This window comes from Microcaecilia unicolor, unplaced genomic scaffold, assembly GCF_901765095.1.
Source record: "Microcaecilia unicolor unplaced genomic scaffold, aMicUni1.1, whole genome shotgun sequence".
In the NCBI taxonomy this organism is placed as follows: Eukaryota; Metazoa; Chordata; class Amphibia; order Gymnophiona; family Siphonopidae; genus Microcaecilia; species Microcaecilia unicolor.
Window position 1 is genome coordinate 19,509 of NW_021963050.1, and position 16,234 is coordinate 35,742.

At 46.5% G+C, this 16,234-nt stretch overlaps 1 protein-coding gene across 1 annotated transcript in view; it reads left to right on the plus strand.

Moving 5' to 3' along the window:
* Window positions 1-2,856: 2,856 nt before the first annotated feature.
* Window positions 2,857-16,234, plus strand: part of LOC115458840 (sodium-driven chloride bicarbonate exchanger-like) — a 241,773-nt gene continuing 228,395 nt past the window's right edge. Inside the window, exon 1 of the mRNA XM_030188666.1 lies at window positions 2,857-2,929. Within this exon, the coding sequence (XP_030044526.1) occupies window positions 2,882-2,929 (48 nt within the window). The 5' untranslated portion in view covers window positions 2,857-2,881. The remainder of the gene's footprint in view (window positions 2,930-16,234) is intronic.

Here is a 16,234-nt window from a genome sequence, read left to right on the forward strand (position 1 = left end):
CAGGAGATGTTACGAACCCAGCCAGCCAGCCAGCCAGAGAACATTGGAGGTACAAATTATTATATAGGATGATAAACTGCAGTAGGATTTCCTATGCTTGTGTTGATGCCGGGTAGAATGACGAGAATGTTGATGCAGTTGCCTACGTCTCCTATAGCTATTTCTCACCTGATGGCTGGATGAAGTGTCAATGTATTGGAGGTGTAAGAAGTTGGACTGTCAGTTCAAAAGGAATTACTGTTAATTTCAGTTAGACTAAGGTCATCTGTATTGTGACCACCTGTTCATGCCATATTCAAATGATCTGTTAGAACACGTGAATGGGAAGCATTGAGTGATGTTGATGCAATGGGAGCTGGTGATGATCAGTCTTCTTGTCATGGTGGACCCCTCCACAATGGAGCGTCCAAGAATAGCTTTAGGAATGAGAAGGTCTCATGAATAAGCAAATCTATGTGGCGCCTGAGTGGTCCGGTGGACCGAGGCTGACTTGGGCTGGCATCAGCTTCCACTGGACCATGATCAATTGTAGACACCCCTCTCACCTGTGTAGCAGACGTGTTCTGTATTGTGGCAGATATATAGAGGTGACAGTGTTTGGGAGGCCCAATGTTAACCAACTCCTGGGCACATGGAGTAGCAAAAATAATATGCAAAGTAAACATACCAGTGTACACTTAACTTCTGAAATGTAGTACTTTAGTACTTCCAGGACCACTTTAAATAATTTTTTCCTTTAAAAAATTTAAGTTAATTCAGAAGCACCCCAGAGCTCACAGTAAATTCTATTAGAATTGGCGCCGTGGCTCACAGTTTATCAGCCTGTTGTTCTAATGCTAGGGTGGATTGCCCTGGGATGTACAGGATATGCAGAATATAAATCAGCCATATGAAAAATGTTAAAAAAATGAAGGGTGTGTGTGTCTGCCTCTGATTCTTAGCTATTTCTCTTGTGAGTAGAGACTAACATAATAAAATGTGCTACCTGTGCATTACAACCTAAATGAAAGGTTATGCTTCTACTAAGTGTATTCAAATTACAAAGAGCTACAGTGGGATTTGAACTGGCATCCTCTCAGCCTGGTGCTCTAACCATCAGTCTACTCCTGCACACCCATTCTTGCACGTAGGGGGAGATTCTATATATGGCACCTACAAAAAAAAAAAGAAAAAATAGGCGCTGAAATCAGGGGCGTAGCCAGACTTCGGCAGGAGGGGGGTCCAGAGCCCGAGGTGAGGGGTCACATTTTAGACCCCCCCGCCATTGCCGACCCCCCCCATTGCTGACCCACCGTCGCTGCCACCACCATCAACAACTATGGCTCCCCTGCCAACGACCCTCTCGACCCCCCTCCCACCGCCAACCCTCCCCCGCCGCCGCTGTCACCTACCTTTGCTGGCGGGGGACCCCAATCCCCACCAGCCGAGGTCCTCTTCTTCCAGTGCAAGGCTTCATTCTGTTTCTGAGTCTGACGTCCTGCACATGTACATGCAGGGTGTCAGACTCAGAAACAGAACTAAACCTTGCGCTGGAAGAAGAGGACCTCAGCTGGCGGGGATTGGGGTCCCCCCGCCAGCAAAGGTAGCCCACGGCGGGGGAGGGTTGGCGGTGGGAGGGGGGTTGAGAGGGTCATCAGCAGGGGCTCCAGGGCCAAATCTACGTGGGCCCAGGCCCCCGTGGCCCCACGTAGCTAAGCCACTGGCTGAAATCAGTACTGACTAAGCGTATTCTATAATTGGTGCCAAGAATTAGGTGCCGATTATAGAATATGCTTAGTTGATATCTCAGCACCTAAAACTATACACATCCATTTACACCAACAAAAAAATGGTGTAAATCCCGGTGCGTAGATTTAGGTGAACCAGGCCATATTCTATAACTAAACATGTAAATTCTGGTGCGTAAACTTTGGAACACCCATAAAACGCCTATTTCCCTGCCCATAATCATGCCCCTTTTTGCCCGCACACATTGTAAGTTTGGCGCACTTTGTTAGAGGATACGCTTAGTGAGTTGTGTGCCTAAATTCTAATCAGTGCCAATTAGTGCTTGTTCAGTGCTGCTATCAGCGCTCATTAACTTATTAAGCCAATTAAGTTGCGTGCGTTGTTAAAGAATCGCCATGGATCTGTAGGAGCGCTATATAGAATCTGAGGGACAGTGCTTACAAACCTGAGGGGATCTTTTACTGAAGCTTAGCTTGACTTATCTGCAGCAGGGCCCATTTTATTCCTATGGGCACTGCTGCAGATAGCTGGAGCTAAGCTTTAATAAAAGACCCCCCCCCCCCCCCCGGTTTCTAGGTTAGCAGCCTGCTCCTGCTGCTTAACAGCCCCATCTATAAATTACAGTACAACTCCTGAACGTGTCCTAACTGTGACAAAGGGAAAATAAACAGCAAGGTGAAATGCAGGGATTAAAAACAAAGGTCCTCTAGTTCTCTGCCCGGATTCCTAAGAAGCAGCTCAAACCGTTAAGCTGTTCGTCCTCATTAACTGCAGACGAGGGGAAATGCACAGGTGAAGGCAGGATCGAAACTGGAGTCTCCTCCTGTCTCACAGCCCACCACTGCTTTCTGCATAGGGTCTGTGCCTCTGCTCCGATCAACAATAGAATTAACGAAATTAAGTCTCACCCACTAAAGACCGTCCCGTGCCCGATCTGCTCGCCTCTCGGGGAGGGAAGCATGTGACAGGGGAGAGCTGAAGTGTGGCAGCGCCTCCTGCTTCACAGCCTACCTGATCGGAATACTAAACAGAGCCACTCGCCACAGGCACTGCAGAGCAAGCCGGCTCGGGAGCAGCTTGAGAGCAGTACGGAGAGGGGCTGCCAGGCAGAGAAGCATCTTGCAGGAATTGCGACACAGCCACAGGCAGGAAGATGGATGTGAAAGATCGAGGTGCACAGATGGAGCCGCTGCTGCCCACGGTAAGAACTGTGAAATGTCCTCCGCAGGAATAGCCGCACCGTGCTGCTCGCAGACGCGTCTTCATGGTGCAGTCGGCTCGGCGGTCACTGCGGACCAGGGGCTGGAGATGGCTTTTCTCGGGGAGTGTGCGTTTATGTGTTCTTCTTATTGATGATTACAGCCGAGTCTGTGCTAAGCGTGGATGGCGCTTGTACATTTCTTTCACAGATGCGTTGATATGTGCAAGATCTCTGTCTTAAGGAGTCACCTGGGGCTCATGTGTGTGAGAGAAAGACAGGAAACCTGACAGATTTGTGTGTGTGTGAGAGAGAGGCGCACAAAGTAGGACAGAGTGAGAGAATGACAGGCAGACAGCAGCATATTTTAGCCTGGGTTTTCCAAAGACTCCTGTTAATAATACTCACTGCCCAGACAGTATGGATGGCTGGGAGGGATCTCTTCAATCTTATCCTGTCAGTGCACGGAACCCCCCCTGTTCCTTTAAAACTGAGCAAGACAGATGCATAGACTATTTTTGGTTCTCGGGGAACCTCAGGGGCTCAGCGTTGGAATCGCTTCTTTTCAGTATCTTTACTGGCGACATTCTAAGGACCTTGCAGATGATACAGATTTTTGTAAAGAAATCCTGGAAGAGACGAAAAAAATAATGAAAAGGGGGACTTTTAGAAACTGGAAGGCTTGCCACAGGTTAGGAAAATGAGCTTTGGCGCTAAAAAAAAAATGATGCACTTTGAATTAAAAAAAAAAAATTCCAATACCCACATATTAACTAGAAGGCAATGGATTGTCTTATAAGAAAAAGACCTAAAAATAGTCATCTTATGTGAACCCGAAGGTAGCCAGTTAAAACAATGAAGCAACTAGGAGAGCTAACGGCATCATCAGCTGGATGAGGAAGATATTATCGTCTTTATGTAGGTCATTAGTGAGAACCCACATCTACTGTGTTCAGTTTTTTGAGGTTTGTAGCTGCATAGGGGCATCGAGAGATGAAGTGGTTCAGAAAAGGGTTCCTAAAATAATATAAGGTCTGCAAGAAAAACCTTACAAAAGAGAGGCATAAAACACACATAAGAACACAATATATGCCGTGGAGGGGCATAATCGACCAGAAACGCCTATCTCCATGGGTGTTAATCTCCGAGAACGGGTCCGTGAAGGGGCGGAGTGAACCGTATTTTTTAAAAAAAATAGACGCCCATGCTTTATTCGCCAAGGTGTGAGCTGGGCGTTTTTGCTTTTCACCGATAATGGAAAATGAAATCGCCCAGCTCAAAAACGAATAAATGCAAGGCATTTGTTCGTGGGAGGGGCCAGGATTCATAGTGCACTGGTCCCCCTCACATGCCAGGACACCAACCGGGCACCCTAGGGGGCACTTTTACAAAAACAAAAAAAAAGGTAAAAGAGCTCCCAGGTGCATAGCACCCTTCCCTTGGGTGTTGAGCCCCCCAAATCCCCCTCAAAACCCACTGCCAACAAGTCTACACCAGTACTATAGCCCTAAGCGGTGAAGGGGGGCACCTACATGTGGGTACAGGGGGTTTGGGGGGGTTGGACGACTAGTAGCATTAAGCAGCACAATTGTAACAGGTAGGGGGGGATGGGCCTGGGTCCACCTGCCTGACGTCCACTGCACCCCCTAACAACTGTTCCAGGGACCTGCATACTGCTGCTTGGGAGGAGGGTATGACATTTGAGGGTGAAAGTAAAAAGTTGTGAAACATCATTTGTTGTGGTGGGAGGGGGTTAGTGACCACTGGGGGAGTCAGGGGAGGTCATCCCCGACTCCCTCTGGGGGTCATCTGGTCATTTAGGGCACTTTTTGGGGCCTTATTCGTCAAAAAACAGGGTCCAGGAAAAGTGCCCTAAATTCTAGCTACAAACGCATCCATTATCGGCGAAGGGCGCCCATCTCTGTTCGGGTGATAACCACGCCCCAGTTCCGCCTTCACCACGCCTCCGACACTCCCCCGTCAACTTTGTCCGCATCCGCGACGGAGTGCAGTTGAAAGCGTCCAAAGTTCGGCTTTTGATTATGCCGCTTTATTTGTTTTTGTGAGAAGAACGCCCATCTCCCGATTTAGGTCGGAACTTGGGCGTTATTCTCGTTCGATTATAAGCTGGATAGTCAGCCAGACCAAAGGTCTATCAAGTCCTGCATCCTGTTATTGGCCAAATCCAGGTCACAAGGAGCTGGCAGTGACCATCTACTATAATACAAAGCACCTCCAATGTTCTAAAGCTGTCTCCGTGGCAGTGAAGGGTTTGTAGGGTTTGTGCTGCCTGTAACGCTATATCCATCTCCCGTCCTGATGTTTGTGTGCTTCCTGGTTCGTCACAAGCAGCAGTGAACAACCACACGATAGCAGCATGAGGCACACCAATGTACCCTCAGTCTGCACCCAATGTCGCCGTCAACACTGCCGGTACTGACAATGCTACTACCCCCCTGCAAGCCACTTGCCGCCTCCCTGACAACCCCCCTCTCAGACACACGACGCCCTCCCACCTGGGTCCGCAGCCAACGTTCGCCTTCACTCAGCCCTCCACCCCCCGAGGTCGCCACCGCACCCCCTGAGGTCACCACAGCCATTGCTCCCCCCTCCACCCCCCCTGAGGTTGCTGCCGCTCCCCCCTTCTGTCCGCCACCAGGCCGGGCCCCTTGCATTGAAATCGCAGACTCACCTCCGTGAAAGCAGTGCTGCAGGCAGCAGAATGCCTCCCTTCGGCCCTCCTTCCCTCCTTGCGTCCCGCCCTTGCGGAAGTTGCATCAGATGAGGGCGGGACACAGGGAGGGAAGGAGGCCCGAAGGGAGGCATTCTGCTGCCTGCAGCGCTGCTTCCACGGAGGTGACACTGCGATTTCAATGCAGAGGGCAGATGGTCAATGACGGAGGGCGGGTCAGACTGCGGTGCAGGGCCCCCTTTGGAGCCCTGGGCCCAGGGAATTTTGTTCCCCCTGCCCCGCTCTTGGCAGCTATGTCGCCACTCCCTCCCAGTTCAGCGGGGGGGGGGGGGGGGGGGGGGGTCCTGAGACCAGAGAAGGGAGTGAGTGTGAGGGGGTCCTGAGACCAGAGAGGAGAAGGGGTCCTGAGAGGGGGGTGGAGGGGGTCCTGAGACTAGAGGGGAGAGGGGAGGGGCCAGAGACCTGAGAGGGGGGAGATGGGAGGAGGGGGAGAGGGGAGGGTGGAGAGGAAGAGAGGAGGAGGGGAGGGGATCCTGAGACCAGAGACCAGACACACACACTCTCTCTCTCACACACTCTCTCTCTCTCTCTCTCTCTTTCTCTCTCTCTCTCTCTCACAGTCAGTGTCTTTCTCTCACTCTCTCACACTGTCTCTCACACACTCAATCACATTCACTCTCTATGTGTCACACAGTCACTCTCAAACACTCTCTCGGTCTCATACACTCTCTCGATCTCAGAGAGAGTCTGTGTATCGCACACATACTCTCTCACACTCTGTCTCATACACACACTCTGTCTCTCACACACTCTCTCACACACACTGTATCTATGTGAAACACTCCCTCTCTCTCTGTCTCTCTCACTCACTGTGGCTCACATACGCACTCGCACACACTCTCTCACAGACACACTCGCACCCACATTCACTCTTTCTCTGTCACACACACACACATTCGCACATTCATTCACTCTCTCACTCTCACACACACTCTCTCAAACATACACACTCCGAGGAAAACCTTGCTAGCGCCCGTTTCATTTGTGTCAGGAACGGGCCTTTTTTACTAGTAAGAACATAAGCATTTGTCATACTGGGACAGACCGAAGGTTCATCAAGCCCAGTATCCTGTTTCCAACAGTGGCCAACCCAGATCACAAGTACCTGGCAAGATCCCCAAAAGAGTAGAATACATTTTATGGTGCTTATCCTAGAAATAAGCAGTGGATTTTCCCCAAGATCATGTTAAACTTCCAGCAGATGAAAGAAGAAAAGGAAAATATGATAGAAATACTCAAATACTTGATGGAGTATGGAAAGATGAAATTTTCAGTAGAAAAAAACATTCAGGGCAAGGAATCATGATCTGAAGTTACAAGGAGAGATGTCTATTTAGAGGGTGGTGGATGCCTGCATAACCCTGCTGTCGAAGTAGTAGCAATCACGGCTGTGCCACAATTTAAGCATGCTTGGCAGAAATATAAAGGATAGTCATAGGAACAAGAGGTTGCAGTAATTCAAACAATTTCATTTCATGTATTTAAAATGTGTGTATATCACCTATTGTTGCACATCTAGAGCAGAGGGGAGGAGAGAAGTGATACGGAGAAAACAAGGTGAGGGTAAATCTAGTAACCCAGCAGGCCACAGGTAGCCACTGAGAAACCAATAGGCTATAGCTCTCTGAGGGGAGACATGATAGAGGTATATAAAATAATGAGTGGAGTGGAACAGGTGGATGTGAAGGGTCTGTTCACGCTTTCCAAAAATACTAGGACTAGGGGGCATGCGATGAAACTACAGTGTAGTAAATTTAAAACAAATCGGAGAAAATGTTTCTTCACCCAACGCATAATTAAATTCTGGAATTCGTTGCCAGAGAATGTGGTGAAGGCGGTTAGCTTGGCAGAGTTTAAAAAGGGGTTAGACGGTTTCCTAAAGGACAAGTCCATAAACCACTACTAAATGGACTTGGGAAAAATCCACAATTCCAGGAATAACATGTATAGAATGTTTGTACGTTTGGGAAGCTTGCCAGGTGCCCTTGGCCTGGATTGGTGCTGTCGTGAACAGGATGCTGGGCTTGATGGACCCTTTGTCTTTTCCCAGTGTGGCATTACTTATGTACTTATGTACAACTTCCCAGATACCAAGCATGTGTATGCAGATAGGTTGGTAATGGTTACAAAGAAAAATCCACAATTCCAGGAATAACGTGTATAGAATGTTTGTACATTTGGGAAGCTTGCCAGGTGCCCTTGGCCTGGATTGGCCGCTGTCGTGGACAGGATGCTGGGCTCGATGGACCCTTGGTCTTTTCCCAAACGATGTATGAACTAACTAACTTACGCAAACTACTGAAGACCCATCTCTTTAACAAGGCGTACCACAAAGAGTAACAAGTATGAACATATATAATTCCTCCATATATATTCAGAACTGTCTTACTATATCTGCTTGTTATACTATCATGTCTCTTATTATAATGTTACCCAAGATCCTTCTGTACCAGTAATTGTATATATTCTAACTGTATTTCTACTTACCACGATGTATTGTAAGCCACATTGAGCCTGCAAAGAGGTAGGAAAATGTGGGATACAAATGCAATAAATAAATAAATAAGACACTGTCAGAAAGATGTTAGGGCAGCAGCTTTGCTAGTTTTGCTAGTTATTTAGACAATTATGAAATTTGTGGTAAGACATGATGGGTGGGAGAGCCTGTGTGTTGAACATACATGTTGCCATGCTTATTCTGGAGATGGTGCCGAAACAAAGAGAAATATCACAGAGACAATAGACAAAGATTTATATCCCACCAGAAGTCAAAATTTTCTGCAGTATGGTTTCCCAAAATTGTCCAAGGGTCCCACAACTGGTTGGAGTTTCAGGATATCCACAATGAATATGCACGAACAATTTGCATTCACTGAGTCTGAAAGTGTATGTAGATTTGCTTCATGCATATTAACTGTGAATATCCTGAAAACCTGACTGGGGAGAGAGGACAGAATTGGGATGTCTTAGAAGTATATTTTCAAAACTCGTAGACTTACAAAGTTCCACAGTAACCTATGGAATTTTGTAAGTAAGTGCTTTGAAAATGAGCCTTAGTCTATCAGTTAAAATCAATTTTCCTACATCCCTCTCTACTTACACTTTAAAATTCATTTTGACTCCTCTACTTACAAGGCACCAGTTGGACTGGACAATGTATAGACGATCAAGTTATACTGTTTCCATTTCCATTCATTTATGTATATTCTGCCAAAAAGCTTGCACTTGAATGAAGAGAGTCTGTAAGGAAGTACACTGCAGGAAGAGTGAGTAGCTGTGAGTTGTAAGCAGCTTTACCTCTACTCCTGATAGTCCATTTTCTCTTTTGCTATGTTTTATCATTTACCATTCTATACATTTGAAAGGAGAAAGTTCTCTTTGCTGAAATTTAAAAACCAGGATTAAAAGAAGAAAATGTTAAGGGTTGCTAGCTTGGATTAAATTTAGGGCTTGCCTGAATATGCCTGGGCTTGTTAGTTTTACTAGCGTTGAAACAAGTTATACAATATACCTGAACTGCAGCTGATTAGTTAGGTAATATACTTCACCTAGGAAAGAAGTTTCAAACGAATTGCTAAAAAGGATATGCTGTAGGTAGATTCATGATTTAAATGGGAAGAAATAAAAAATATGTTTTTTTTGGGGGGGGGGGGGGGGACATTATTTCATTTTCTGCCTTTAATTGTGGTTGGTTGAACAATTGGGGAGGTAATGTGCACACAGAGAGATTCATTATTTTTTTTTTTGGCTAGACCTATAAGTTATATGGGCTCAAATCATTTATTTTTTTTCATATCCCACTGCTGCAACTACTAGGCTTCACCTCCAAAGGAGCAGGTAGAACAGTCTTTCTACTAGATCATTGGGGGAAAACCTGTGGAGGGGCATAATCGAACGGGGTGCCCAAGTTTTCCTGAGGGCGTCCTCGCAGGACGTCCCCGCGAAGGGGCAGGGAAACCCGTATTATCGAAACAAGATGGGCGGCCATCTTTCATTTCGATAACATGGTTGGGGACACCCAAATCTCAACATTTAGGTCAACCTTAGAGATGGTTGTCCCTAGAGATGGTCGTCCCCGATTTTCGGCGTTAATGGAAACCGAGGACGCGCATCTCAGAAACGACCAAATCTAAGCTCTTTGGTTGTGGGAGGAGCCAGCTTTCGTAGTGCACTGGTCTCCCTGACATGACAGGACACCATCCGGGCACCCTAGGAGGTACTGCAGTGGACTTCAGAAAAACCTCCCAGGTGCATAGCTCCCTTACCTTGTGTGCTGAGTCCCCCAAAACCCACTCCCCACAATTGTACAACACTACCTTAGGGATGAAGGGGGGGCATCTAGATGTGGGTACAGTGGGTTTGTGGTGGGTTTTGGAGGGCTCACATTTACCACCACAAGTTTAACAGGTAGGGGGGGATGGGCCTGTGTCCGCCTGTCTGAAGTGCACTGCAGTACCCACTAAAACTGCTCCAGGGACCTGCATACTGCTGTCATGGAGCTGGGTATGATATTTGAGGCTGGCTTAGAGGCTGGAAAAAATATTTTAAAATTTCTTTTAGGGTGGGAGGGGGTTAGTGACCACTGGAGGAGTAGGGGGAGGTCACCTAGATAGGATTTTATATAGTGCTGGGGAGGAGACGGCTGTCTTGGTACATGTGGGTACTAATGACATAGGAAAATGTGGGAGAGAGGTTCTGGAAGCAAAATTTAGGCTCTTAGGTAGAAAGCTGAAATCCAGATCCTCCAGGGTAGCATTTTCTGAAATGCTACCTGTGCCACGCGCAGGGCCCAAGAGACAGGCAGAGCTCCAGAGTCTCAATGCATGGATGAGATGATGGTGCAGGGAGGAGGGCTTTAGATTTGTTAGGAACTGGGCAACATTCTGGGGAAGGGGGAGCCTATTCCGAAAGGATGGGCTCCATCTTAACCAGAGTGGGACCAGGCTGCTGGCATCGGCGTTTAAGAAGGAGATAGAGCAGCTTTTAAACTAGAAATGGGGGGAAGGCCGACAGTCGCTCAAAAGAGCATGGTTCGGGATAAGGTATCTTTCAAAGATATCACCATAACAGGGAAGATAGAGTATCCTGATAGTGAGGTTGCAAAAGAGATTGTAGTAGATCGGGTATCTTTAAATAACAATAAAAATCAGACAAAAGATTGCCAATTAATACTGTCAAGTACTAAGCATGATGTACTTAGGAACAACAAACATAGTTTGAAATGTCTATATGCGAATGCCAGGAGCCTAAGAAATAAGATGGGGGAGTTGGAATATATTGCACTAAATGAAAAATTAGATATAATAGGCATCTCTGAGACCTGGTGGAAGGAGGATAACCAGTGGGACACTGTCATACCGGGCTACAAATTATATCGTAGTGATAGGGTGAATCGGATTGGTGGAGGGGTAGCATTGTATATTAACGAGAGCCTTGAATCAAATAGATTGAAAATTCTGCAGGAAACAAAACACTCCTTGGAATCACTGTGGATTGAAATTCCATGTGCAAAGGGGAAAAGGATAATGATAGGAGTGTACTACCGTCCGCCTGGCCAGGACGAACAGACGGATGCGGAAATGTTAAAGGAAATCAGGGACGCAAACAAACTGGGCAACACAATAATAATGGGGGATTTCAATTACCCGCATATAGACTGGGTTAATGCAACATCTGTACACGCAAGGGACATAAGATTTCTTGATGAAATCAAGGACAGCTTCATGGAACAGCTAGTTCAGGAGCCGACAAGAGAAGGAAAAATACTAGACTTAGTCCTTAGTGGTGCTCATGATCTAGTGCAGGGGGTAACGATACGAGGGCCGCTTGATAACAGTGATCATAATATGATCGGTTTTGATATTGGCATTGAAGGAAGTGAAACTAGGAAATCAAGTACGCTAGCGTTTAACTATAGAAAAGGTGATTACGACAAAATGAGAAAAATGGTGAAAAAAAGACTGAAAGGAGCAGCTCGCAGAGTAAAAAACTTGCATCAGGCGTGGATGCTGTTTAAAAACACCATCCTGGAGGTTCAGGACAAATATATTCCACGTATTAGAAAAAAGGGAAAAAAGACTAAACGTCAGCCGGCGTGGCTAAACAGTAAGATAAAGGAAATCATTAGAGCCAAAAAACAATCCTTCAGAAAGTGGAGAAGAGAACCAACTGAAAGTAACAGGATAGATCATAAGGAATGCCAAGCCAAATGCAAAGCGGAGATAAGGAGGGCAAAAAAGGACTTTGAGAAGAAATTAGCGTTGGAAGCAAAAATACATAGTAAAATTTTTTTAGATACATTAAAAGCAGGAAACCGGCCAAAGAGTCGGTTGGGCCGCTGGACGAAAATGGTGTTAAAGGGGCGATCAAGGAGGACAAAGCCGTAGCGGAGAAATTAAATGAATTCTTTGCTTCGGTCTTCACCGAGGAGGATTTGGGGGGGACACCGGTGCCGGAAAGAATATTTGAAGCGGGGGAGTCGGAGAAACTAAACAAATTCTCTGTAACCTTGGAGGATGTAATGGGTCAGTTCAGCAAGCTGAAGAGTAGTAAATCACCGGGACCTGATGGTATTCATCCCAGAGTATTAATAGAACTAAAAAATGAACTTGCGGAGCTACTGTTAGAAATATGCAATCTGTCCCTAAAATCGAGTGTAGTACCGGAAGACTGGAGGGTAGCCAATGTTACTCCGATTTTTAAGAAGGGTTCCAGAGGAGATCCGGGAAATTATAGACCGGTGAGTCTGACGTCGGTGCCGGGCAAGATGGTGGAGGCTATTATTAAGAATAAAATTGCAGAGCATATACAAAAACATGGACTGATGAGACAAAGTCAGCACGGATTTAGTGAAGGGAAGTATTGCCTCACCAATCTAATGCATTTTTTTGAGGGGGTAAGCAAACATGTGGACAATGGGGAGCCGGTTGATATTGTATATCTGGATTTTCAGAAGGCGTTTGACAAAGTGCCGCACGAAAGACTCCTGAAGAAATTGCAGAGTCATGGAATCGGAGGTAGGGTATTATTATGGATTAAGAACTGGTTGAAAGATAGGAAGCAGAGAGTAGGATTGCGTGGCCAGTATTCTCAGTGGAGGAGGGTAGTTAGTGGGGTCCCGCAGGGGTCTGTGCTGGGTCCGTTGCTTTTTAATGTATTTATAAATGACCTAGAGATGGGAATAACTAGTGAGGTAATTAAATTCGCCGATGACACAAAATTATTCAGGGTCGTCAAGTCGCAGGAGGAATGTGAACGATTACAGGAGGACCTTGCGAGACTGGGAGAATGGGCGTGCAAGTGGCAGATGAAGTTCAATGTTGACAAGTGCAAAGTGATGCATGTGGGTAAGAGGAACCCGAATTATAGCTACGTCTTGCAAGGTTCCGCGTTAGGAGTTACGGATCAAGAAAGGGATCTGGGTGTCGTCGTCGATGATACGCTGAAACCTTCTGCTCAGTGTGCTGCTGCGGCTAGGAAAGCGAATAGAATGTTGGGTGTTATTAGGAAGGGTATGGAGTCCAGGTGTGCAGATGTTATAATGCCGTTGTATCGCTCCATGGTGCGACCGCACCTGGAGTATTGTGTTCAGTACTGGTCTCCGTATCTCAAAAAAGATATAGTAGAATTGGAAAAGGTACAGCGAAGGGCGACGAAAATGATAGTGGGGATGGGACGACTTTCCTGTGAAGAGAGGCTGAGAAGGCTAGGGCTTTTCAGCTTGGAGAAGAGACGGCTGAGGGGAGATATGATAGAAGTGTATAAAATAATGAGTGGAATGGATCGGGTGGATGTGAAGCGACTGTTCACGCTATCCAAAAATACTAGGACTAGAGGGCATGAGTTGAAGCTACAGTGTGGTAAATTTAAAACGAATCGGAGAAAATTTTTCTTCACCCAACGTGTAATTAGACTCTGGAATTCGTTGCCGGAGAACGTGGTACGGGCGGTTAGCTTGACGGAGTTTAAAAAGGGGTTAGATAGATTCCTAAAGGACAAGTCCATAGACCGCTATTAAATGGACTTGGAAAAATTCCGCATTTTTAGGTATAACTTGTCTGGAATGTTTTTACGTTTGGGGAGCGTGCCAGGTGCCCTTGACCTGGATTGGCCACTGTCGGTGACAGGATGCTGGGCTAGATGGACCTTTGGTCTTTCCCAGTATGGCACTACTTATGTACTTATGTACTTATCCCTGATTCCCTCCAGTGGTCATCTGGTCATTTAGGGCACATTTTTGTTTGTTGGTCGTAAAAAATAAAGGACCAAGTAAAGTCGGCCAAGTGTTCATCAGATACGCCCTTCTTTTTTCCATTATCGGCCAAGGATGCCCATGTGTTAAGCACGCCCCAGTTCCGCCTTCGCTATGCTTCCGACATGCCCCTGTGAACTTTGGTCATCCCTGCGACGGAAAGTAGTTGAGGGCGCCCAAAATCAGCTTTCAATTATGCCGATTTGGGCGACCCTGGGAGAAGGACACCCATCTCCCGATTTGTGTTGAAAGATGGGCGCCGTTCTCTTTCGAAAATGAGCCCAATAGTCACTCTGCAGTACATGATTCAGTGTGAACCATCTTCAAAGAGCACCATTAACACAGATGCACTAGTGTATCTTGATAGAGAGGATATGAAAAAAGCTGAAGGTCAGGTGGATTTTAATGAAGAGCAGACAAAAAAAAATAAATGATGATTATCTCAATCATGTACTACTACTAATTGGGTTTTAAATAGGAATAGTTAGGTATCTATATGCAAATACATGTAAAAATAATAGACGAGTCTTAGATTGTATGGTACTAAAGATGAAAACATGGAAGAGGAGAGGCAAGAGGACTGTCAGAAGGAGGCATAGAGAACATCTACTCACTGCAATAGCGGCATCTTGGGAGACTCAGACTTTGGAAACTAGACGCTAATGTCTTCACCACTAGCCCAGAAGAATATAAAGTATTGGCCTTCATAGCAGTGCATTTGGGGAGGAGAGTCAGTTGAGACTATTATGAGGAGATATATAGAACATCTGCTCATTGCAATAGCAGTGTCTTGGAAGAGACAGGGCTTGGAAACTGGACACTGGTTTCAGTGGCTTACCAAGGGGGGGGGGGGGCGGTGGGGGCGGTTCGCCCTAGGTGCACGCCGCTGGGGGGGTGCCACGGCGCGCGCCTGTTGCCCTGTCTCAGTCCGAGAAAGTTCGCAATTCGCATGTGTTCTCTGCTCCCTCTGAGACTGCCCCGGAACAGGTTACTTCCTGTTCCAGGGCAGACTCAGAGGGAACAGTGAGCACATGCGAATTGCGAACTTTCTCGGAGACAGGGCAACAGGCGTGCGCTGCGGCACCCCCCCCCCCAGCGGCGTGCACCCTGGGGGGGTGTCATTTCGCCGGGGGGGGGGGGAAGAGGTGTCATTTCGCTGAGAGGGGGGGTCACGCTGCACCCGGGGGGGGGGGGGGGCGCATCGGCGATCCGCCCCAGGTGTCAGCTAGGGTCGGAACGCCACTGACTGGTTTAACCACTGTTAGCTTGTGGCAATATAAATGACCAACTGTCTAGCAGCATACAGATGCAGGGATATTCCCTGCCCCTTGGAACTCCAGCATATCCTTGGTGGAATTAGTTAGTGTGGAGTTATTGTTGCTGGGAAGGCATCTTACATGAATATTATTTATTTTCAATGGGTTAACTTAAAATTCTTGTGTTGCTGTCCTGCAGATCATCCAAGAACCTGTGGACAAACATGTTCAAGTTCTGGATGGGGTCTGAACTGTAACTAGCAATGGCAGCTTCCTTAGCTCAGTCAGGTGTTTCATTGATTGTTGGAGGAATGCCTTTCCTCTCCCCCACCAAAAGGCTTCTCAAAATGTTTTTTTGTATCAATAAAATTTCTTGAAAAGACTTAAAAAATAAACAATACAAAGCAAACCAGGAGTAAAAGACTCAGAAGATACAGAACATTCCCCAAACAGAAGTAACCCCAGATACCACTAAAACCCACCCCACCCTGCAAGACCTCCCTAAATCCTACCCTAACACCCCTCCCCCCCATTGAAAAAAAAAAAAAGCTTCCCAAGGAGCACATTCATTTTGTTCTTCAAAATGTGCTCAAGTCAGTATACTCTGTCCCCCCTTTCCCCAGGCTCTAAAATGCTCTGCAAATTTACTCTTCATCACTAAGACCATAGCAACTCTTATGCTTAATTATCATTTGTTCCATTCGTAAAGTCCAGTCCCACATTGTAGGGCCCAAAGTCCTTTTTCCCACTTGGTAGTAATTTCATATCTGGCAGAAGGCGAGCACATGCATTGAAGTCGACACAGCTATTTTTGTCCTCTATGCATGCCAAGCCTCAACAAGCACAACTTGGTCAGGATTTGTTGGAATCCAGGGCTTCCGAATTTAAGTTTAAGTTAAATATAGATAAGACTAAATTTCTTGTGGAAACCTAACTCTTTGACCGTACCACATAAAATAATTTTACTATTGACAACTTGTCGTACCCCCTAGACTCTGTGCTTAAGGTACTGGGTATATTAATTGACAGTCACCTCACGTTTGAGCCTC